Source organism: Carassius gibelio, chromosome A8, assembly GCF_023724105.1.
Source record: "Carassius gibelio isolate Cgi1373 ecotype wild population from Czech Republic chromosome A8, carGib1.2-hapl.c, whole genome shotgun sequence".
Classification (NCBI taxonomy): Eukaryota; Metazoa; Chordata; class Actinopteri; order Cypriniformes; family Cyprinidae; genus Carassius; species Carassius gibelio.
In genome coordinates, this window is record NC_068378.1 from 10,424,380 (window position 1) to 10,451,291 (window position 26,912).

At 35.4% G+C, this 26,912-nt stretch overlaps 1 protein-coding gene and 1 long non-coding RNA gene across 2 annotated transcripts; one reads left to right on the top strand and one right to left on the bottom strand.

Moving 5' to 3' along the window:
• Nucleotides 1-19,315: 19,315 nt before the first annotated feature.
• On the bottom strand, nucleotides 19,316-22,880 carry LOC128018402 (uncharacterized). Its single transcript, XM_052603875.1, has 4 exons — nucleotides 22,152-22,880; nucleotides 21,356-21,386; nucleotides 20,850-20,933; nucleotides 19,316-20,612 (listed from the first exon to the last, which is right to left on the bottom strand). The coding sequence occupies exons 1-4, from the start codon at nucleotides 22,344-22,346 to the stop codon at nucleotides 20,167-20,169; spliced, it is 756 nt and encodes a 251-aa protein (XP_052459835.1). The 5' UTR covers nucleotides 22,347-22,880; the 3' UTR covers nucleotides 19,316-20,166.
• On the top strand, nucleotides 22,061-25,451 carry LOC128018403 (uncharacterized). The gene is made up of 2 exons (XR_008184869.1): nucleotides 22,061-22,252; nucleotides 24,077-25,451. It is a non-coding gene; the product is annotated as an uncharacterized LOC128018403 (long non-coding RNA).
• The last annotated feature ends 1,461 nt before the right edge of the window (nucleotides 25,452-26,912 follow it).

The following is a 26,912-nucleotide window of genomic DNA, read 5'->3' on the forward strand; positions in this document are numbered from 1 at the left end:
ACTGCTCATCAATCACACACGATTCTGTTGAGCTTATTAAAGCATTGGCCAATCAAAGGTGTTCAGCTGAATCATCGCTGAAATGCCGGTGCTCCCTTCACTCGCTCACTGACTCAATACCTCTTTCTGGCGAATTCTCTCGTCAGAAACAACAAAGTGCAGATGTGTGTACGAATCTACAAATAAGATGTTGATTTCACAGTGTTAACAGTTTCAGTGATTTTAATGGGAGTTTCTGAGAGTGATTGAACTCTAGACTGTCAGTGAAAATGATCTTTAATAATGTAAATGTTATTTGCTCTCTTTCTGAACAATGAAAGATTAGTTAGTAGCAGTTTTTGTATCACATTAACTTTCAATGTTAAATTCACATGTAATATAAAGTCAGCCGTATTATATGTTATGGCATGACACCTATATCTGTTACTTAAGTAAACAGACAGGGTTTTATAATAAATTACATAATTAGGCTACTTGACCACCGCATATTATCATTAATAACAATCTATGAAATGTGAGAATCGAGATATTTCATCATGCATCTGGGAATTAAAAAAAAAAAAAAAAAAGCTTATTAATAATTTGCCAGTATGCTGTTGTGGCTGCTATGTGTCACAAGACGACCCCCATATGCCTAGACACAATTAATAATGATATTTCCAGAATATTTACGCTTGCAGAAATACACGTGCAGACAGAAGAAGATCTGTCAATGTCCATTTGGTTCGTTTTGTTCAGATGTTCGGTAACTTAGTGGTCATGTGAGGAGTTTTCTCTCTTCTCTGTGTCAGAGGTTATTTTTACATATATAATACATACTTTAAAATATAGTTTACTTTGTGATGCAAATCCGAATTTTCATCAGCTGTTACTCCAGTTTTCAGAGTTATGATCCTTCAAAATATAAATCTAATATATTGATTTATTACCAGTGCTGGATGTTTTTTTTGGAACCTATGATATTTTGTTTAGGATTATTTGATGTATAAAAAGATAAAAAAGAACACCACTGATAGTAAATCAACATATTGGAATGAACCATAAATGTTACAAACTGTAATTGCTTTCTGTCTGATGTAGTAATATGAATTGTCACAGTTATAGTCTATTTTTATAATTAAAAAAACTTTCAGCAAAAAATAATCGTGCTAAATATAGTATTATCTGAATGAGTCAAACTATAAATGTGTCCACACCCAGTTTATATTAATCAGGACAAGAACATCAAAGCAAAGGCATCTGTTGTAGTAATGAAATACATCACATACAGTACATTACATTATGAATTATGGTTATTGTGAAAGGATTATGGACGTTTTCAAAAATGCTCTCAAAACTGTTCTGGCAAGTATACAACTATATTAAGTTAATTGTCAATGAAAACAATTAATAAAACATACCTGAGAAAAAAGAATATAAATTTGAATATGGAATAATAAAATTAAGTAAGAGAAATAACTTTTCAATGAACCAAATGTATTAACAATAAAGTGTCCACTATGCTCCAGCTGTTCATAATGTTGAATAGCAGTCTAGACAACTTGTTTAACAGATTCATTTTTTCCCCCATTCTTTTTTGGTATTATATTTAATATATCTTAATTCAGTTCTAAATGCAGTTTATCAAAAATCAGAAGACGCTCTACATTCTGTGGGTGAGGAGGTGCCATTGATTATCAATACTATTTAGTGAAGTCTTTTCTGAAAGTATGGTTTAGAGCAAAAACAAGCAGAACCATAAATAACCTCTTACCAACAAAATATCATGTGCATTATTAAAAGCACATACCATTTTCTTCTCATCACTTACAGTAGTACAGAACGACACAGGCCTATAAAAAACGTTAAAATGCATTTTTAAATCTAGATTGGAAAATCAGGATAATGATGACCAGCAAATATTTAAAAGCATGATAAATTCTGTGACGTTTAATACAAAGTTCAGTGACGTTTTGATTTACAAATTGTATAGCCTTCTGTAAAACTGTAAAACAAAATCAAACTGTGCTGCCATCTAGTGTCAGAAAGCCTTTACTGTAACACCATGTAGTTTCTCCTAAACCCCAGTGAGAATATGGAGATCAAATGACTCTCAGATGATTGTCCTGAGAAAAACTAGTCTCATGTGCCATGTCTCCTCTTCAGAAAAGAGGGAACAAGAGCACATGCTGTAATAAAATTGGTCAAGACACCACAATCTGAAATCAAAAGTCAGAGATCATGAACTCAAACACAATTACTCATATCTGAATGAGTCAAAGTGTGTCTCAGCTGTGAGAGGAGGTGACTAAACACTCCTGACTCGGAGGACAGACAGCAGGACTCTGTTACTGTCTCACCACTGGAAGACTGTCTGTGTGTCTACTTCACATTCATGAGCACCAGCACATGAGGGACTCAGCTGAACCAACACGTGTGCATTTTATACATTTAGTATCGTTTAGGTACTATGAATTATATGACATTCAGCTGCACAATGATATTTGCAGTTATGTAAAATGCTTAGAACATGTCATTCTCTTTTCGGAAAGAGCAGTTTGATTTGGATGTTACTTTTCAGTAACCATGAGATTTTCAGTACGTGACCTACTTTTTTACAATACAATGTCACAAACAGATGTTTGTAGCTATAACAACCTCAAGTCATCATGCTAAATATAGTAATGAATGAATGAGTCAAACTGACTCAGTTAAGATTAATCATGACAAGAACATCACCAAAGCAACGGCATCTGTTGCAGTAATGAAATAAATCACATATGCACTACATCATGCAACGTCAACTGGCGGCCCGCCAGAGATTTCCATCCGGAATTCAGGAATAGCCTTGTAAGAGGAAAAGGTTTAGGGCTGGTCCGAATACCATTTTTTGAGCTTTGAAGCTTCGGTAGTAATGAACATAAACTATTCGAAGCTTCGGAGAGAGGGACTGAACATATTTTTATCATAAAGGCATGAATCTGTGTATGTCCGTTTGCATTTTTATTATTTCGAGAACCGTTCATCCAGTCGACTTAACAAGGGAGTACAGTGTCGCATTTGGTGCAATATAGATGGACATGCTAGACGCAACACATTCAGAATTAATAAACTTAGTTAACTAAGATCTTAGATCTTTATCCATTTTCATTTTTAAATATTATTAAAAAATAATATTATTTTAAAAATTATTTACATTTTGCATAATTAAGGGCGTGACCACTTGAGTGACAGGTGGATTGCCGCTCCTCTAGCACCCTCTACTATGTAATAATGAAAACAGATTCTAGGAGCTTAGCTCAAATATATTAAAAAATTTTGTAAGTCATGTATAGCTACTTAAATTACATTTGAAGTATATTTATGAGGAGTATATAAAGCCCATTTTTGAGAAGTACATAAAAAGTAAACTATAAGCATACTTTCCTATTTTTAGTTTAAAAGAAGTATATTAATAGCACACTTGAATAAACTTATTTTTCATAAGGGTAGTTTTAGGCCGAGGACCTGTAATTCTCCTTTAGGATTTTCTAGTACAAGAGTTGTTTCCCTCAATTATTGCAAATTGCCCAGGCCCTGAAGTTAGGCCTCCTCTCAACTGCTGTTCTTGGGGAATTTGAGAAGGAATGTTAATGTGCTGAGTTTCCCAGACTTCTTTGGGATGCTGTAAAAAAAAAAAATGCAAGTGCTGTTTTTACTGGCAGTTATCAGGCCTGATTGCATCTAGTCCAACTGAACCTCATAATAAACCTAATGAAAATGTAATTGATTTGGGTATTAGTAAGCACAAGGGAAATAAAAAAATAAAAAATAAAAAAAGCAACATGATAGATCATTTTATTCCAATGACAACATGGAACATCTGTTTAATTTTAATTCACTATCTTCAATGAGATAAATAAAAAGTCATTGTTTGTAATATACAAGCTTGGTTATTAGAGTGATTTTGGTTGAAAATAGCATGTTATTTTTCAGTGTTTAAAGCTGTTGTTCAAAAGATATAAAACTTATTATCCTTCATTATCATTATCAGTAGTCATAGAATTTGGCTGGGTTCAAATTCATTTATTTAATTTATTTGGAGGTGGCTTTGACACTGCTTAAAAGTCAAGTTTGTCATCATTTATATGATAAAACACATTTTTATTTATCCAGTTCTCTATGTTGAGTGATTATAGTGGCAGATAAGGTGCATATTTGGGAAACCGTGTTTTGTGTTTCATGATGCATGTTGTAAATATGACATACCCATTCCATTGATCAATACTGTGTATTTTCTAATGCTATGTTTTTGCAGCAAAAGTTTCTGGGAAACTACAGTTTGCTTGTTCATTGGTTGTCTCTGTCTCTTGGAAGGAATGAAGCAAGGACTATAAAGCTGAAATTTTACTAAATTTAAATTTAAATTTTTAGTGACTCGTGTTAAAGCCTCTGGATGTAGCCTACATGATGGATCATTAAATGTCATGGTTCATAGGATCACTGGCTCAATCTGTCTCAAACTGATCAGCATCAGCTGTGGCTCATCAGCTCACTTATTAAATGGCTGTGCATTTTGCTCGGCATCGTCAGATTGTTGTGTAGTTTTTAAGGGGCTTTCACACTGGCAGTTTAGTGCAGAATGGGGGGCACGGTTGGACCCTGGTGCGCTCTGGGGAAACCGAACCCGAGACTACTTGGAGAGGGTGGTCTGGGTTCGCTTGCTCCCGAACTGTGGTGCAGTTCGTGTGAATGTGCAAGCAACATGGACTAATGTGCGCACTTGTTCAGGAAGTATCCCACTCATGAGTAAAACTGTTGATGTCATTGTTTCCTCAACACATGAGAACCATGAGTGACAGGGGAACATTGATATTACACCATGCAATGAACATAAATGCAGTTGTCGTTCACTGTGCATAACTGCACCAAAATAACAAAAAAATTATGATGACGTAAGGTGACTGCAAATGCACCTGGGTTCGATACAACTATTGAGTATGAAAGCAGACCAGCACTGTGGGTGACGCCAGGAACAATCGCGCTCGGACTCGGAATGCAGCAAACGAGCCCAGTGTAAAAGCCACCTTAGAGTATTGGTCTGTCCGTCCGTCTGTCCTTGCCATGCCGTGCCCTCGTTCCTCATTTCTGCCATGTCTAGTTTGAATTACCTCTTGGATTCCTGTCGTTGGACTGGGTTTGCTCATTGCAATCACTGTGCTAGCAGATGACTTTGATATCGGACCTATGATATCGGACCCCTGCGTGAAGGTCTGCATGGGCTTTAAACTGAAACTCGAACTTAACCTGACCCGAGTGGGACTGTTATGAGAGACCGAACCCAACCCAAACCTGAAATAGTTTTCATAATGAATAGCCAAAATTTTAAATATGCCGTAAAAAAATTCTAAAAAAATTAGACTGGGCCTACCAGTAAGGTTAACTCTATGAACAACAGGTGCAACAGTAATATGCATTCTGCATGTTTTTAATGGTTGTAATGGCATGATCATAAGATTCCACTGTGCAAATTTCTTGTAAACTGTAAGAAGTTTTTCTAATTGCTTGTGATGGCTAGGCCACACTTAATAATTGGGGTAGTTCATTTCAATTGTTCTAGATTCCTTTAATTTATTTAATTTCTTTTAGGAGAAATTTATTTTTGTTTAAAGAGATTAATTGTTTTTTCGCTTGTTTATAAATTTCTATGTATTTATTTTGTCTCTTTACAATTATTCACCCAAACCATTTTATGTTAGTTGTGCATGTTGTCTCTTATGCCCACATTGAAAATCAAAGAGCAACATAATCCATTACTAGAGTGCATGCTAGTGATTGAATAAAACCACAACTAGACAAGATATGGGTTAATATTTTCTTAAAATTTTGGAATACCCATGGTTCTGCCAGGATTCATGCCTGCATGGAACTGTATGGAACTAAGCTTTTTTATTAAAAGAGTGTGGCATTTCCTGATGTCCTTTATATCATTTGCTAGGAATGAAGAGAAATGTAGTTTTGTGTACCATAAGGGTTTTGATTGTTCATTCAACTGAATGTGTTTTTATAAAGGGCATCCTTCCCAGTTTATTTTATAATTGTTTATGGTGAATTGAATTTCATGCTTATAGAGCTTATTTGGATATATTTATTTTTAATTGAGGTTTGATGTACTGAATGAATTCTGCTGACGTCGAGATCATACCAGATAAGGGAGAGATACTGACAGATATGTGCGGCTGGCCATATGTCTGATAAAGGGTTGAAGGATGATGTGCTGGAGCTTTGGAGATCAGCAAGAGAGAGACGCACGTCAAGCACAAGAGGCAGCACAAAAAGAGATGAGATGGAAAGCTCTTCAGCATCAGTTCCGTCCATTCCAATGTGAGGTCAGCCAGTAAACTTCATTGGAGGATTAGCAAGACACGGGAGCCCTTGAACCAGAGGAATCGGCGAGAGCTTCTATTGGATCTCATAATATGAGCCATAGATATGCACTTCAAGAACCAAAGATACAACAACTGGGTGAGTTGGATGGCATCGAACATTATTTAACCACATTTGAACCGATTGCTGGGGTGTGCCGAGGGAAGACTGGACCGTTAGACTCATTCCATTGCTGACCGGCAGTGCATATGTGGCCATGGATGTCGCAGATGCAACTGACTACGTGCAGGTAACAGAGGCTACCTTGAAGAATTCCACCAACCATGAAATGTACTGCTATGGAGGTCTTGGAAGAAGAGACCTCTAAAGAGTTGAATGTTCGATTGAAAGACTTACATCAGAAGGGGTTGAGATTGGCAGAGACAAACCAGGAGATCTGAGAAATAATTACCCTTGAACAATTCCTGTGGATGCTTAACCCAGAATTGCAGAGTTGGTTTCAAAGAACACCGCCCATCTTCAGCAGAGGAGGCGGCATGTCTATGTTTTCATGGCATCATGTTGTAGAGCTGAGCCCTGGTATCTGAATTATGTGCTAGTAGAGATGCTCTGGTAATAGTGAGAAGTGTTCGCAGGAAGAAATAGCAGTATTCTGTCACTGATGTGTATATGGTATAGCAGGGCAAACCTATTTGATGAAGGAAGGCTTGCACAGAACTGTGAATCAGCTATAAGTATATGCGAAGAGGTTTCCAGAAGTATTTCTATTACAAATTTACCTGGAAGCTTCTGGTTCAGTTCTTCTCAAGAGTAGCTATTCCGAAAGAAGTTCCCGTCTCAACTTCTGCAACAGGTGTATCAGCTTTTGGGAATAAAAGGGTTAAAAACAACCTGGCTACCATACCTCATGTTTAAAGATAAGGAAGTACCGCAGACGTCAACCGTGTTTTCATGAAAAAAAATTACAAATTCTGAGTTTGCATCTGAATCCTTTTAAATTTTCATGACAATCATATAAACGAGAGTGTGTAATATCAGTTGTATTCACCACCAGAAGCATACTGCAAAATTGTTATTTTTGGCATAACATCTGAAAAACTACTGACAACTCTTGAACTCTTGATTCATTGAATGGCGACAGGACGTCCAGTCAGAACATTAGGTCTCACACCAGGAATGTACTTCAGGGTGATTTATTGTGCAAAGATGTGTGTGGCTTAATAGTTGCATGACTCAATAATACAAAAATAGTGTGCACGTCCCAAACATCCAAATAGGACGCCAGTGCAAGACAACTGAATAATATAATCAAATGAAGTGAAGTCTGACTTATTAACTAATGACAATTAACACATACACATCCAGCCTCAATACTGTCTTAGTATTCAATCTGTGGAAAGTTTTGGAATAGTCCAAATCACAAACACAGGTGGGAGGGTTCGGAAGAGTTCACGTTCGAGGGATGGCCTTTCAAACAACATCTATTTGTTTTAATTATAAATAAGAAATCCTATAGCATTTAACAACATCCCTGATTTGTCATTCCACAGTCTTGATACTGTTTACCTTCTGTACCCATCATGTAAAATATACTATATTGTGCGAATTGTTATTTTAAAATCAAACACAATTGATGAGCAATAATTTTTATTCTTCGTATGCTTTTGTTTTGGTTCCAATTGCTACATGTGAATACATTTAAGTGATAAGTTTTATCTGATGATGATAGCAATATTGATTACAATATTTGGTGTTCTGTAAATTAAATATATATATATATATATATATATATATATATATATATATATATATATATAAAAAGATAGGATTTCACAGTCCATGAGTAAACACACAGTTAATTTTTAATAGACATTACTTTACCCATCAAGATACTAAAAATCTACATTATTGTTCTGACAATGACAAAGTTAATGAGTACTGATTATAACAAGTTTCTCTGACCCGTGTCTCTTGAATTGTCCTCCCGCTTTCAAGCAATATTACTCACTCTTTGTTCTTTCGGGTGGAGGATTATTATCTAGCTACTCATTGGCTAACTATCTACACAAAAAAAAAGAATACTATGGCAACCATTTTTCTCACCAAAACACTAGCCACCACTGCCAAGAATAAACTAAACAATCACTAAAAGATACCAAACGTTTCATACTTTTTGAACATTGCTAGTATTTGTATATATATATATTTATTAATGGTGAAATATCTAATATAATGACAAGTTTTTTTAATCACAATGCATGGCCATCTGTGGAGAATCCCGCTTTTTGCAAATTAATTGTGCAGTTACATGATCTACCAGCAGGGGCAAACTACCCACTTCTGACCAGCCAAAACTTGACAAAAATAGTTCCCTTTATTTTAATTTTTTTTAAAGTCTGTTCTGCATGGTCTGTGTCTCAACACTAGCAAAATATATTACAAAGAAAACTGGCAGCCTTGATACATGAGCATAGAGCATGTTGGGCCTGTTCACAAAGCATTTCTCAGCTGTTTACATGTTTTAATATTGTTAAGACTCAAACATCGTTAAATGTGTGTTAATTTTCAATAAAAATCTGAATGAATCTATGATTGAATGAAGCATTTATTTAGCTCTTTATTGTGTATTGCTGTACACCCAAAGCACCTTACAATTATGAGGGGGTCTCTTCTCATCCACCACCTTTTTGAAGCATCCACCTGGATGATGTGATGGCAGCCACAGTACATCGGCGCCAGTGCACTCACCAGCTATAGGTGGAGAGGAGAGAGAGATAGAGCCAATTCAGCGGGTGGGGGTTATTAGAAGGCCATGATTGACAAAGGCCAGGGGAAGGAATTTGGTCAGGACACCGGAGATACAGCATATTCTTTACAAGAAGTGCCATGGGATTTTTAATGACCACAAAGAGTCAGGACCTTAGTTTAACATCTCATCCAAAGGACAGTGCGTTTTACAGTATAGTGACCTCATCACTATACTGAGGCATTAGGACCCACACAGACCACAGGGAAGCATCGCCTGCTGGCCTCACTAACACTTCTTCCAACAGAAACCTAGTTTTCCGAGGAGGTCTCCCATCCAGGTACTGACCAGGCTCAATCCTGCTTAGCTTCAGAGGACAACCAGTCTTGGGCTACAGGGTGATATTGCTGTGGCTATAACAATAACATGGTTTATATCAAACTAAATAGACACTGATTCAGTGCGCATTCAATGTACACTTTACTGTTCCATGAGGCCAGCGTAGAGGATTTTTTAAATGGCAGTGAAGTGATGCAACTACTGACAGTGACAACATGATATATAGTACGTCCAGATTACATTCATACTATATATATATATATATATAACATACTTATTTTACAGTCATGAAGGAATAGCCACTGTGTCTGAGTCCCTATGTCCTGGCCTAATGAAAAAAAAAGCCTATGTCCAGATTTTCCCCTATTGACATGCTTTGGATTTTTTTTAAAGTTTTGCATACCAATAACATCTTTGTCAAAGCAATACCCATCAATTATTAGCTGCAAAGAGCATGAAACCATCCAAATTCAAATATTATTTCATAGTTTAGGCCTACACAAAAATTGACCATTTTCTAGTTCAGCCTGTTACTGTGGTTTTAATAATTTAATCAAATGTATATAAAAAAATCACAAAAGGCAAAAACAATTACAACTGTAAAGATATTTTTGATTTGTTATTTAGGTAAATGACGTATCGAACATGAAAGAAAACATAGGACTCCACCCTCATTGAGTCATCGATGTCTACGTCATTACTGACTGACTTTTCTTAAGGAAACCTTGACAGTCGCAATTCATATACGAAAGTGGATGACAGGTGAAAACATTTAAATTTGACAGCTGTTCTGTCAACAGCTTTGTGATTATTTTCTTGTCTGTGTGTGTGTGTGTGTGTGTGTGACTGCATGAGTAGAAATATGTGGCTTACAAAGGGTTCACATGAAAACAAACACAGAAAGCACTGATACTGATTACTCCCGAACAGAAGACAGTCGTGACATTTGCCAAGTATGGTAACCCATACTAAGAAGGGCACTTCAGCCATATATATATATATTCATTTGTCTACTTCTCTAAAACATTAGTAATTATTTTAAGGGTAAAGGTCAATGATCATCACTTCCTGAATGATTAAAATGTGTTTTTTTTATTTTTATGATCTGTCCACTGCAGGACATCACATATAAGAGTGTTTAAGATGTTTTCTAATTCAAAAAGCAGCATATATGTAATACTGTGCCAATAACAGATAGTAATATCTAGTAAATATATATATATATATATATATAAAATGTTTAAAATTATCTCATTTATATTTTTAACAAGGAAAACATTAATTATAAACTTCGTAACCGTATAAGATTGACTTTGTAAACCTAATAGTCATTTAGTCATTTAATAAGACTCTTAGTTCTCCAACTAAGTCACATACAAATATTTGGCATAGAGATTGTCACAAGGTATAATAATTAGCGCTGAAACTTCCCCTTCATGAGCAGCAAATTAAAATCCTGTTCAGTGTTAAACTGTAGTGTTTAGATTTTGAAGGTTATGAAATGAATGGCACTGACTTGTTTCTGACTTGTGTTGCTCAATACGGTCAAGAACCGTCCACTTAATTACAATACTTTTCCAAACAGTTTACCTGGAAGTTAAAATAAATAAATAAATGCATTTAAAAATCTAAATTTGCAGTACCATATCACATGCTGTGATTTAAAGGTACTATAATAAATGTGAGGTTATGATAGGGTAGTGTTTCCTAACCCTGTTCCTGCAGGTACACCAACTGTACACAGGATTTCTTCCATATCTGATTCTTTTAAGGTCTTTGATTATCTATTAATTATATGATAAATGGAATCAGCTGTTTTTAATTAATGAAGAGTTTGAAAGGTGTCCTGTTGGTGTGCCTCCAGGAACAGGGTTGGGGAAAACTGGCTGCATCCAAAATCGCATACAGTACATCTAAATTCACAGTACTAATAAAAAAGCAGGCAAAAAAAGTACTCTGGTGACGTACTGCTTCAGTATGCATACAATGTACACTTCACTGTTCTACGAAGCCACGGGGGAGGATTTGTGAAAAGCAGTGAAGCGATTCAACTGATACAAGGTGATGACATGATGGATATAGTACTTCCAGATTACATTCACTATACACACATATACATAATTCTTTAGCAGTCATACAGTTATTGCTTAATCAAAATAAGTATCTACTCAAAAGAATATGTGATTTAGGATGAAGCCACAATGTCTGGGTCCCTGACATGTCCTGGCCTAATGAAAAAAAAAAATGGCTAAAATGTCTGGATTTTCCCCTGTTGACATGCTTAGCGTTTTTGTAAACTTTTGTCAAAACAATCCCCCATATATGCAAAAGAGACTAAAAATGCTATTATATTCATGTCCGGCCAGTTTACTCTTGCATTTACATTTATTAATTTGGCAGATGTTTTTTATCCAAAGCAACTTACAGTTGAGGAATACAACAAGCAATTAATCATAAAATGGCAATAAACATGAGAAATGCTCATTATACAAAGTTTCATTCTTTGTTCAAAATAATAAAAGCAAGGACAGGAAACAATAAATGATAATAATCAAATAGAAAAAAATATTTATTTTTTTTACTTTTTACTTCTTTTTATAGGTGGATGCAGTTAGATATTCACGGAAAACATGAGTTTTCAGTTGTTCCATGAAGATTGTGAGGGGATTTGGCCATTGGTCATTTCACCAACAGGACGATGAAAGAAAACGTCTTGTGATTTTGTGCCTCTCTGCGATGGGACCACAAGCCGACACTTCTCGGGCATCTCAGGCAAGCAAAAATGTCTTAATACGAGCCGCGACTATAAGCCAGTGCAGAGGGTTGAGAAGCAGTGTGACATGGGCTTTCTTGGGCTCATTGAAAACATGACATGCTGCTGCATTCTGAATCATTTGCAGAGGTCTGATTGAACATGTTGAAAGTCCAGATCAGCATTGCAATTCCCCAGCCTAGAAATGACAAGAGTATGGACAAGAAGCTGTGTTGCATGTTCTGTTAAGAATGGTCTGATATTCCTCTGTGTTTTTTTGTTTTTTTTTTTGCAATATGATCTTTAAAGGTCAGCTGATCATCAAGAATCGCCTTAAGATTCCTGGCTGAACATGATGGGATTATAGCTGATGAGACCAGATAGATGGTAAACTGGTGCTGTACTGATGGGGTGGCTGTGAAGATGAAAAGCTCTTTCTTTGCCAGTTTGAGCAGCAGGTGATGTTGTTTCATCCATGCTGAGATGTCTGTCAGTCAAGTCTGATATCCTAGCAGGTACTGTTAGATCATTTGGTTGAAATGAGAGGTAGCGCTGTGTGTCATAACTATAGCATTGGTAGAAAAAACCATGTGCCTGAATGATGGGTCCCAGTGATGTAGTGATTACACAGAAGAGGAGGGGTCCAAGAACAGATCCTTGAGGAACCCCAGTGGGCAGTTGTTGTGATTTGGATACTTCTCCTCCCCAAGCCACCTTGAAAGGTCTACCTGTGAGGTAAGACTCAAACCAGTGGCATTTAGTTTTGGTGATGAAAGGGTCAACACAAGGATTTGATGATCAACAATGTCAAACACAGCAGATAGATCCAGCAAAATGACAACTGAAGATGTGGACTCAGCTCTTGAACTCTGTAGTGCTTCAGTGACTGACAGTAAGGCATTTTCAGTTAATCAGCCCCTTGTAAAACCAGATTGGTTATAGGAAGAAAGACACGCACGTCATGATTTTGCCAAGTCCGATGTGTTCCTAGGTCAACATATTTTGTTGACCCTGGAACAACATTTTACTCCAAAAATATATTCTTAATCATATCCCTACACCTAAACCTAACCTTAACCATGAGTAATCCCTAAAATCAGAGGAAATAATAGATGAATGACACTGATGTACAAGCACCAAACACTGATTTTAAGCATAAACTTCACAAAATCTATAAACTGGTTCTTCAAATCTGATTGGTTAATCACAATGTTGTTCCAGGGTCAACAACGATGTTGTCCCAGGAACATGTCTCACTTGGTAAAATCAGGTTAGGCGAAAGACACTTGGTTGAAAACAATTTATTTGGCTATTGAAGTCAAAGTGGCATCCAAAATAATATAATAAAAATTAAAATTAAAATATTTTCTATAGCATCGTGTTCATTCCCAAAATAGATAAATAAGGAAGGAATTGTAGTTTCTGTCATGTATTTCTGTCATTATCAAGGAAAAGATTATCATCTAGAAATCATTTGCTTGTTTGTTTAGATATAACCACACTTTAACCAATTATATTCTCATTACATGAAAATGTAGAGAATGTGGGGTTTGCCAAAAAAGAACTAATGAAAATGTGGCGTTCTTGAAAAGGACTGGGATAACTGTGTTCTAACACCTACACAAAAATTCCAAGCTTTACAGAGATAGCATAGTTTACACTACTCAAATAGTTTACAAACATTTGGAATCCTTTTGATTTCAACTTTCCTTTCCTGGGAACGCTCACTGATACTCTTATACAATACAGTGAGGAATCAAGTTCCACTGGGTAAAGGGTTAAACTGGAAAAAAATAGTTTATATATATTTTCATTCTGAAATTTCTGTACAGTTTCACATATACAAAGAAATGACAAGTTACATTGAATTAAACATACATTTTTGAAATAGATAAACTGGTCCCTTCTTTATATTAAATGGCCTTAACTTCTATGTACTTTTTGTATTGCAAAACACTTTTGCTGCCATTGAGGTGGGATATGGGTACAGTTAGGGATAGGTTTGGTGGTATGAGTAGGTTCAAGGTTGGGTTAAGGTTTAAGGGATGGGTCAACACTGTAATTGTAAATGTAATTAAAGAAATTAATTAAAGATCAAATAAAATGCAGGTATTTTTAAAATATAAGTACATTGTAAAACATGTATGTACACAATAAGTGCATTGTGCTAAATGATTAATTAAAATGTAAGTACATAGTAGTTTAGGCCACTTCATTTAAAGTGGGACCGTATAACTGAAATAGTAATAGTAAAACATACTGCAAAAATCATTGTTTTATTTACAACATTGAAAAATCATTACAGTGTACATAATTTTTATTTGTAAACACATAATGTAAAAAATATAATATGACACAATGTTTAATTGTCTAGGAAAGGAGTTGACCATTGGTATGAAATTACATTTTATGAAGAATTACAATTTAAATATAAACTTTAATTTGTAGCAGATAAATGAACAAAAAAAAAAAATCAGTTTGAATTTTATTTTGTACAGAATATTAGCAAGTGGCCTGGTATCAACAAGTGTATTTATTTTAAAGAAACAGCACAAGCTCTTCATTTATTTATTTATTTATTTGTTTTGAAATAAAATAAAAGTGTTCAAAACTAAATCCAAATCTATCTGCACACTGTAAGTGTCCCTAGAAGAAAATAATTAATGTGATGTGATGACTTCATACGTACACAGCCCCACTAAAAATTTGAGACAAACTATTCCCCTCTTATTTCAATTCAAGTGCCCATACTGTATACTGCCCATTTAATATTTGAAAATAAATCACATTTGAATTGTGTACTTAAAGTACATATCATGTAAACAAAACAAAGCAAAAAAAATTAAAGTAATATCCATGACAAAACTATTTCATCATTATTCTCACTATCAAATATTCCTCACGTTGCTAGTAAGAAAGAGGGGGAATCCCCACAGACTGTAATTGTGGCACAAACAGAGTTCAGGCCTTGTATTGTCACATAGCCTTACCCACTCAGACACCTACACACACAGTACAGTGACATGCAGAGTCACGGTTTCACTCATACTAGTTTCGGTTTTGTCCATGTGCAATAAAGGGAAGTTCTTTGATTCCGTCTAATAATCGGCAACGTAGGTGTACATTTCCTCAAAAAGCGAAACAATGTTTAAAATCCAGAGCATTTGGTTACTGTAAGTGTAGTTTCTACATTCATTCACAGTGAAGGAAATTAGGAATTTAGCATGTTCTTTCGGGGTCAATGACAACTAGAGTGAAAAGGAAAAAAGTTTTAAAATGTTTTTTTCAAATTAAAAGTATACATTGTATTCATGTTGATTTCATGTTGTTTTGAAAAACTGCTATAAATGTCAAGTTTAATTAACATTACACAAAAAATGCTCTTGACTTAATTTAGTTTAAAGGAACAGAGCAAGCAAAATGGAAATTGTTTCAAACCTATACGACAATAGTGTGAGTAAATGACAGAATACCTTACATGTACTTATTGAGCCATGCTACAGTTTATTTCCTAAAAATTTTATTTTTAGAAATCTACTTATTAATATCTCTGTTGGCAGAGGATAAATCTAATTATAATCCAGACTTATTTACAGATTTATTTCCCTTTATTTTGACAGCATTTTCGGTAATGTCAGGGGAGCTGTGCTTATTTCCTGTCATTAATTTCTAATTTCCTCATTGCTCATTCCAATACACTCCCTGAATACAATATTCACAGTAAGCTGCATGCATGTTTTATTTATGTTTACCTATTAATTATTTGTAATATCTTAAAATGCATCTTTAATGCAACCATAACACTTCATGCATATGAAATATCAAAGTGTTTGCAAAAGCAACTCCGAGAGTGTCTAGTCTCAGATTGCATCACACCTTACAGTGTTGACTCATGTACTTGAAATCCATGACACGCTAGAAAGGGAGTGTCACTTTTACAAGTCACAACTTTATAATCACTCACTTCGCCTTGTCAGTCAGTGTTAACCTTTATCAGAGAGGAAGCATTGTATAACTGTGGGTGTGTCAGTTGTAAAGATTTAAAAGTAAATTGAAAACAATAAAAGTCTAAATGTGTTTACCCATTCACAGTATTAATAAGCCTTCAATTTACAATGCATCAGAGAATGCATAAAAAGAAATAAGGCTGTCATTGGAAGCAGAAATGTTCAAGGAAAACGTTGAACAAATATTCTATTAACATCACTGGAAGTACATTGAATCCTGAAAAAAATTAATAAACTTGCCAGAAAGCTTGGAGTTGGTACTCTGATAGCTGGACCCCTCTTAACAACATTTCACATGAGATTGCATCAATTAGCTAACCACAGTTATCCAAGCAGTTCCTGATGGACAAACCGAATCCTTCATATTTTCTCTTTTGAGAAGCCAATCACTCTGGTAAACATCAGAATGGGGAAAGAGAGATGATTTCATGCTGAATTTAAAGTGCAGTCAAATTAGTGAAACTCCAGCAAAGATTGTCAATAGCTATGCATGAAGCAATGTTGGTCATCATGATGAATTCTCAAGTTAACAACTAACTTGAATCCAAAGTGAAACCTGAATGGGGGCAATTTTCAATTTCACATCAATCAACTTCTTTGACTGAAATGATTCAAATTATTACATTTTGCCTGGGGAATTTCACTGCACATCATCACAGACAAATATATACAACTAGATCCCTTCAGGAAGGGCCCTTCAACAAGGCACCTAGCTAAATTTCACATGCCATTGTCACTTCAAGTAAGTCATTTTGCCATGTGAAGTCATGTTTTGCAAAAAGTCAGGTTTGATTTAAATTTAAATTTAAGTTGTCTTTGTTGCACTGCATTCTGATTTTGGCATCTTCTGAACAGGTGTGGTTCTGAGACAAAGGTAAAGATGTCGTGTGTGTTGTAAAGTTGTGAGTATGATTTGACCAAGTACAACATGTTCCTAGATCAACATCATTGTTGGTCCAGGAACATCATTCACTTCAACCAATCATAATTTAGAAATAACTTTTCTGGAAATGTTTTTTTTTTTTTTTTTAGGAATAAATTATGGTTAAGTTTTATGGGTAGAGATTGTATTAACTCAGAACTTTTGGACAGTAATGTTGATCCAAGATTAACAAACATGTCTTACTTGGCTAAATCATGGCAACCATAAATTATCAAGGGGAGGTGGACTGAGTCATCAAGCTGTGGTTATGTCTTAAGGCATAGAGATGGTGAGCAGACAGACGTTTTCAGATTTTCTCATGATCTGATGTATTCTTATAATTGTTATACATTGTTAGATTATGTCATATAAGTGATTTGTCATAGTGTTATGTGTTATGTCATAACTATGCAAATATTTGATTTCAAAAACAGCTATTGAACTATTTCTTGTGTGATTTTAAATCAGTTTTTTAACCTCAAATTATCTCAAAAAGAGGTGCTGAAGTCTGATTTTGTGGTGACTGTGCATATAAATGATAAGTGTTGAAGAATTTAAAAAGTCGAATGTGATATCTCAGCACCCTTAACCTCCATTTCACTGATGCCTGCTATGACTTGAAAAGTGACTAATAACTGTATTGCATTGAGAGAAAAAAACAATCCAGTATTTAAGTACTTTCATTATGACTATGATTAAGTTATCACATGTCATGTAGGATATGTTGTTGCTGTTTTTCATAAAATAATACATTCTGGTTTACATTAATTTCTAAGGTCTCTAAACGATCAGAACTTTGCTGAAACTTTGTCGTTGTAAATATTTGACTACATGCCTTTTGTCATCTGATAGGTTGCTATCTGATGGTTTATACTTAGCAAGGCCTTTTAGTATCCTTTGATTATAAAAGAAACTTAATAACTGTTATATTGCTAGCAATATTTTAAGATTAAGACGTACTGGACTGAAGCAACTTCGGTTATTATCCATACATAACTTTAAAATCATGTTAAAATGTGTCAGATATGATACTACAGGCTTTGGCGAAATTTTGTTTGTACATCACTCAGATCTCTCAAATATCATTGTTATTGGACTGGGTTATTTATTTCACCCCCACAATAAAATCTATAGGGCATTGATTATAAATCAAATATTAGTTCAAGCAAGCATAGTAGATGATGTAAGGGTTTGAATGCAAATGGTCCTTATTAAACTGAACAAAACAAAACACTTTTGAACCACAGGGGAATAGCAAACCAACACCCTACATAGATAAGAACCAACAACTGGAGACCCAATGGTATAAATGTGGATTAAATTAGAGAACAGGTATACAACAAAAGGTAAGTAGGGGAAACAAATGACACACTAGTAAAAACTGACTTTCTTCCTTCTGTGGAACGTAATAGAAGATACAGGCAACTCAGGAATAACATACAGGAAGAATGAACTCAGAAACAATAGATACAAATGAACAGAGTCCTAGAACAGAAACCAGACATGACACAAGTTATAAAAATTAGGTGGGCTGTATGTGTCAAAATAATATCTGAAAGATTACCAGGACATAAGGGTTTTTTTTTATTTTTTATTAGCAATCTGAGCTACAGTAGCTTTTCTCTGTGATAGGACTAGACAGGCTAGCCCTGGGCATCCATGACTCTTAAGACTGGTTCACATTATTCCAAACCACTACATGCATTGGAAAATCCCCCAAAAAACTTCTTGTTTTTTAAGATGCTCTGACTCAGTGAAGCCATGACTGGTCTCCAATTCCAACAGGACTGCTATCATAATAATCAGTAAATGGTTGGGTTAGTCTCTTATCTTTTTTTTTTTTAACCAAACTGAACCCTCATTTTTCCAACCAATGTAAATATATAATTAAAACCACTTAACTGGTCCTCAGTGTCAGCGAATCAGATAACTGTGGGTTTAGTCTCTCATCTGTCAGACAGCAATCCTGAAGCAAATGCCATCAGAACAGTTTCTATCAGGACTAATGTATTAATGATTAGGTGGTAGTTAACAAGAAACCATTTGTCTCTAGTGTGTAAATACAATATACTGTATACAGACGTTTTCTGATGCTGCATAAATTGAGTGTTTGTAATATTATTCTTAAATTAAATATCTGCCAGACTGTTGTTTTGAAATGGTTGTCTGAAATACCACAGAAAATGTTTATGACAAAAGACAGCTTTATGTAATAGTGTTTATTGATTCTTCATTGTCAACAAAATAATGTACTCGAATACATAAAATGATATTTCATGCAAATCATTATGAAGGTCATATTTGGTGATTGCAAACCCTTAATACAAAGTAACTAGCTTACTAATTCCAATAACAGCACCCATGATCCACCTCAAAACAGGGTTTTGAGTACTGATCATTCTCTTTACTCCGTAATATACCGAACCTGTAGATTTTGCATTAACAGCCCAAATCGATCAATAATTACATACACAAGCACATAGGTTTACAACGGCATAAACATTATAGCATATAGCATGGTTTAGCATTTTTTTTTTTTTTTTTTTTGCCAAATTCAATCAAAATAAAAAAAATAAAAAAATGAAACTTCATTACAAAATTACAATTTTTCTACAGTTGTAGTGCTTAAACAAAATGTAGCTTTTAAAACACAAGCCAATTCTGTTTTGTCCCTAGTTGTGAAGCAGAACAGTCTTCTCTTAAAAAAAAAGATATATATAAAAAATAAAATACTATGGTATTAGCAAGTTGTTTAACACATTCTTAAAAATGACACTATAGAGGAATTGAATTTCACTATCATAGTTTACATCAAAGTACTCTAGTATTACCATTTTACAGCATTAATGTACCACAGTATTTTTTAGTAAGGGTTTTCTTCTGTACATGACCATGCTACTGATTATAGCATAAATATATCAGATTTTGCTGACAGGAGAATCGGTTTAGATGACAGGGTCATCCCAGACAGATTAATATGATACTTCATGGCAGCCCTTTTGATCATTATTCAAAGCTGCAGAAGCAATTGTCTTTATGTTTTTTTGTATTCGCCTTATCCACACGAGGTAAAATGAGGATACACCACAAAGAATGTTTTTTGCACAAATTTATCTCCAACATCAATGAGGTTGAGATTATTGGAAAACACCTTGAGTTTGTCCCCAGAATTGAGGTAAAAAATACCTTCAGAAAACAGACTTTTCCTCCAGTTTGTACTGTTCACTGTTTCGCAGTGGGTGAGCAGGGGCAGGTCTAGAGGATACGCAGCAGTGTCATGATTAATATCATGTTGAAGTAATATTTCCTCATTTTCTGGTTGTTCACTGAATTTTCTGTACGTAATCTGCAGAGAAACCTTGTATGTTCCTTCATGAAGGATTTTCAGAGATTCATTATCTTCTTCCAAGATGAAGTAACTGGTAGAGTCTGGTGACTGATACTCTGGGGTAGCCATCCATGGCACAAATCCGGCTTTAGTGAACGGGTGATCGTTTTTAACTAGAGAGAAGGGAAATGTTTGAATACACTTGGCCAAAAATGTTACACAGTCAATGTCTATGAGAATGAAAATTGTCATAGTGACAGCATTACACGTTTTTTCTACGAGTGTAGACATTGTCTGATTTAAGTGTGCAACTCTTGCTTACAGTTCATCTTATCTTAATGGTAATTATGTTTTGTATTAATTTCTACGTTTGCATTACATCTTAATGCACTCAATGTATTACTTCTTACCTGTGAGGCGAATGAAAGATGTGTCTCTTTGTTTCGGCTTCGTTTCTTCTCTGCTATTCGATTCCAAAACTTGATGCTGCATTTCTATATGGATGAAAAATGTGAGATTTTTTTTATTGTTACAGTTGTTTTTATTTGATGCCATCAGTCTCCCTTCTTCTGAAAAAGAGAGTTATCGTCTAAGATAAATCACTTATAGTGTAAAAATAATTCAGTATGTTTTTGGTTATCCCTAAATTGCCAACAAGTTCTATAGAAACTATATCTACTGAATCTATTGATATCTATAGATGCATCAAATGATTCACAGATTAACCATTAAGATCCATTCATTTATCCTTTACCTAAACTTAACTTCCTAACTAATAAGAAGCAAATATTGGAATTATTGAGGCAAAAGTCTTATAGTGAGAACTGGAACTTAAAATAAAAGCTTGACACTTAATTCAATATTCACAAAAAAAATTAAATAGGCCTAAATAAATAGTAGTAAATAATAAACTTACCAAATTTAGATATCCCCTTAGTTCCATTTTCCTATGAAAAGAGAGCAAATATAAACATTTTAATTCACACGCAATGAATCCTAAAATTAACCAACACATTGATTCTCCCAGTCATACTTGCGTGTTTAATTGTTATTTATTTGTATTTTTCTTTTCATTGGGCTATTATTAAGCCATATTTTTCCCCCATTACACTTGTAACTATGTATTATGATGTATTTATTTATTCCTTTTCTGTTAGTCATTATCCTGTTTGTCATTATCATATTCCAACCACTGTTACTGGTAACACAATGCAAAAAAAAATAATAATAATAAATAATAATAATAATAACTATGCTACTGAACTCACTTTTGAGCAGTATGCAATCCAGTCACTGGCTACTTGTCCTAGTTTTACAAGAAACTTATTTCTTACTACTTGTGAGACAATAGTTATTACTAGCTATTTCAGGCTCAACTATTACCTATGAATTATAATCCAATTAACACTAGTAAGTTTTTAATCTTAACCTAATAAAAATAATAATAATAATAAATATCTAATATTTTCTAATAACTAAGGTGCTGGTATCTAATGTAGTCGCTATAGGTAAACTTAAGTAAATAAAACAATTTAAGACAAATTGGTTAGCCTATATAACGCTGCAATCTATGTAAAACGGTTCTAACGTACTGTAATGTAGGGTTGTCATGTATGCATATTACAACTGTTGCTAAGGTTTCTAGAGCAATGCTAAAAGCAATACTTGACGGTGTCGGTGAGCAGTAGCGTGGCTGTTTGACGCGGTCTTACCGTGCATTGTGGCGGGAACGCGTGGTTCAGGAGCGTGAACACGCAGCAGCTGAAGCAGAGCAGCAGGCTGATGGACTGGATCAAACAGACCTGTCTCCGCAGTGAGTGGTACTTTTTCCTCAAACGGCTCACGATCTCGGGCTCCATTAAAACTGCGTAGACTTTGCAGGCTGCCTCTTCGTTTGTCACTTCCATAGCGGACAGTTTAAAAGCGTCTCTCCATGTCTTCGGACTCCTCTATATATATGTATATTTCTCCCACGTGTTTTCTTCAACGCCCAAAACAAACGTGGAGTTTCGGCGCTATGTAAATATGAGGCTCTCAGTCCAGTCGATCAAGTGTCGCTTCCTGGTTTGCTGCAAGACCTGCTTGACTCAGAGCCAAATTCTTACAGCCTGAGGAAATAAACAGTTACATGACATTTCGTCATAGCAAGTAGTGAGTCTTCGAAGGTGTAAAGCAGTGGTTCTCCACCATTAACCCTTTGAGGGGTGCGGTCCCACATTTGGTATTTTAATTCTGTGCCCCGGGGTTTAGGACCATGGGATTTATGCTGCATTCCCAGGCATGTTTTTTAGCATGTAAATCACGACTTCAAACCATGACTCACGACTTTGTAGCGTTCCAGGCAAGTCACGCCAAACTTCCCGGGCACAAGGAATTGTAGCTAGATTATTAATATTATTTCAACGTTATATTGTCCTAAAATCTATTTTTCAACATGTACCACTTGCATAAACACCGCATAGGCAATATTATCCGTGGGGGCGGCCATTGTTGTTTCGCGGACTATGTGAAGTCAGAGCTCGGACCTGGGAGTACATCAGTCTAGTACGAGTTCACGGGTGGGAAGCATGCGGCAAGGAAGTCGACCGGAAGTTGAAGTCGGCTGCGTGCCGCCATCTTGTAGCAGAACTTCACTTGCGTTAGCATTCCCATTGACTCCCATTCATTTTGGCGTCACTTTGACAGCGAATAACTTTACATCTGAGGCGTTTAAAGACTCCGTTTGTCCATTATTTATTTCTAAAGATACACGACAATGTATAAAGGGCTCCATTACCTTCTTTGTTACATTATGGCCCCGTAGAAACAGTTTTTGTAAAAAATAGGCTAACGATTGCGTCATAACCACTCGACTCTCTGTCGCATTACCGTACAGACAGGACGAGAAGCTCGCAGGCAATTAACTTAATATGGCGTACTGGCGTTACATTTTAAAATACTATACAAAATAATTAATCAGAATGCTTACTCCTGCTCACTCACGCCAAAGAACTCCCCGCTCAAGCTCGCCGTCTCTGCAAGATTAACGATGGCAGTTTGCACGCACAGCTACTAGAAGATTTACATCTGTCAGACAGGTTGCTGACGTCGTCAAGCTTCGTTTGAGTCTGCGCGTCAGAAACGGAAGTGTTAAAAAACGCTAAAAATGGGCTTCAATTGTCTCAATTGAGTTCCAATGGGGTCGCTGTGTCCATTTCTTTTACTGTCCATGGTGGGAAGTCACGGGTTTCACTGCCATTCTGGTGCACTTTTTGGCTAGAAGGTTGGAAAAACATGGGTTATGGGTTGCCTGGAACTGGCTTTAGTTTAATAACAATCAGTCATTTTCTAAAATAAATAAATGTATATAGTTTTTAACCACAAATGCACATTTTGCACTAGCTCGACTTCATGCGTAACATTGGAAAGGTCAAGCAGGGTCAGCTCTTTGTACTCCGGTTCAGAAATGTAGGGTATGGTGAAAAACTCTCCTCCAACTTCAAAATCATCTGACACCATCGTTTCTTTTCTTGTGAAGGGCATTTGACTTTCTTTGAACATTCACTTAATAATGCGTGAAGTCCATCTAGTGCAAGACAAGCATTTGTGGTTTAGAAGTCATTTACATTTTTACTTTTTTTTTTTTTTTTTTTTTTAGAAAATGACCTTCAACCCACTGGCCACCACTGAAGTCCACCATATGAAGAAAAAACCTGGAACAGAACACAAGATCATTGTTGCATAATTTTACCAATGATTTATTTTTAATCGAGGCACATCCTGATGATGATATAGTACTATTATTAGATCCGACAGCAATGTTGCAATACACGAGTGTTCGTTGTAATGTTTTATCATGTGTCACTATTATCTTTTATTTGTGTAGGCTACGGACTATTTATACATTTTTTACCAAAATGACCCATGTTGTTTTCAGAGTATATCACAGCAGTGTCCATCTATTGTTTTAATATGCAAAATCATAGCAGTGGGCATTTACTTCCAGTTCTTGATTGGGGAACACCTCAAATCAAGTGAGAGTTTCATAGGGAGGGTCAAAACCAGGACAGAAAATAGCCTATTACTACTCTAAATCCACAGCTGATCATCTTCCACAGAGGTGGTCTTTCCTCACACTATAACGTCATTCTGAGATGAAATATTAAACAAAAGATGAAGGAAAAGTTGATTTCTCAATTCATGACGTTCCTGGAAGACACCACTAATAAGCATGTGAGATGATTAAAGTAATGCCTTATTGCTTCATAAGCACCAGTCAGAAGTTTAAACGCAATGCTTTCTCAAGCCAACATAATAATAATAATAATAATAATAATAATAATAAAATCGAACATTTACAAGCAATAGCCTTGTCCTCAGCACATAATATAGTTGGCTCTATCCTGAATTGTGTTTTATTCAAATGTAAGTTATCCAAAATATTTACCAGTATAACAAATTTATGAAACACTATCATAGCCGACACATGCCACATTTAGTCCCAAATAAAATCAGGCCAAAAATGATGGCCAACCTGCTAGATGCAGAAATCATTTTATATTACAACATTTTAATTAAATAAATGTTTTTCATTTTGCAGCAGTGCATAAAACGTCTATGCTCTGGAAAAATGATTGTGGAAAAATGGTACAAGGCCAGGAATGATGCACATTGCCAGGAATGTGGGTTTTAGGAATGTAGGACAGTCGAACAATTGTGCCTGAGTGAAAGTTCTGGTAAAATGTGGATTACATTATTGCAAAGAGCTTGTTTGGATAAAGGTCAGAAAACTGGTGTCAAATTGCCGCTTGTTTGCCATGTACAGAAAAAAAGAAAAGAAAGGTGAAGTAATGATATTTTCCCCTCTTTTCATTGGAAGGGTTTTGGTAACTTATTGGGAAGTCGGATTCTATCATCTCTTTTGAGTTATGGTTTATTCTTTTTAGTTTGTGAGGTCTTATATAAAAACTTAGAAAATAAAAGTGGCTTGCTTTTGTCTAATGTTCCTTTTTCATTAAACATCTCCTGTTGTACTATCACTTTGATTGTTTGGGCACGTGGCTGTCATTATAATGTTTGACATAATCAGGATTTAATCTCGGCCCAGAATTTCCGTTTAGGTAATGTAAAGGAATGCTGTTTTTGACCTCTTTTCCATCCTTTTTGTATGTTGACGTGTTTCTTTTGTTTTCATAAAAAATATCCAAACATAAGGGCATGAGGTAGGTCGTGCATTCATAGCATTCTTGATGCTACCAGACCTGAAAATTGAATGGATAGTTTCAATAACATAAGGATATACACAGATCACACTCAATGCCTCATTTGTTACAAAGTGTTTCAGCTATTCTTTGCAGCTCAGATCATTGTGGCACATCTAAATCTTCAAATAACAACATAAAATCCCCTTTATTGGAGCCAAGAGGGTTGGTACAGACAGACAGTGGACAGTTTATTGAAGTGATTCAACAATGTGTAAATGTCAAATATTGCCTTACTCACACTTGCAGTGATGGTTTCCCTAGGTTACATAGTTATATTTTCATGTGGCAACTGGCAAAAAATGACTAAGTCATTGATTCGTTCACTACTGATTCATTTAAGAATCATACCCCATCACTGCTGCATTTTATTTAGCTTCTTAGGTTGGCAGTTTATGTCTAAAATGTAAGTTACTCAATATTAATGGTTTTTATTAATGGTAAAAATTGATATTAAGTAACATGCTGCATCTGGATTTGATAAAGTGGTTCAATTAACGGTCAGTTTACAGTATGTTTTCTTTTTTATAGCTGTCACTGACATACTTAAGTGCACTACAACAAGAAGGCAGTTTAACACGTTGAATGATTCACCTGTACATCCACCCTGGTTAAGAAACAATCTCCTAATCCATCTCTGAACCTATTACATCGACTCCATTCAGTAATATCAGTACTGATGGCAGTCATCCAGCAGCTCTCGTGTAATAGAAGGGTTGGGTCAGAATTATTCTTGGCTGAGCTGGACGGAGCTGCACCCTTAACGAACTAAGGCTCTCCTGAATGTGAAAACTCCCAACAGGCTAATTTTATTCAGTTCTTTGTAAATTCCGTTGACTTTTGCTTAGCAATTCCACAGTAATTTTGTGAGCTACTGGGGAAATACAATGAAACCAAAACACAACTGCAGGGTCAGGGTTGCAACAGAGTTTAATCTGCAAATTTGTTTAGAATAGTGATTATGTGTATGTGTGTGTGTGTGTGAAAAATTATGTAATTAAAATATTCAAGTGTGTCTCGTGTTTGTGGGTATATATATATCATATAAATAATATATGTATGTATATTTACACCCACACACACACAGCAACTATAGTGACAATGAAATGATATGATTGGAATCGCTTTCATAATGATTTTTTTTTTCTTCTTTTTTTTCAGCTAATGAATAATAAAAACAATCGACAGCCAATCAGAGTCCATCCTGCTTTGAAGAGCTGGAGCAGTTAAAGT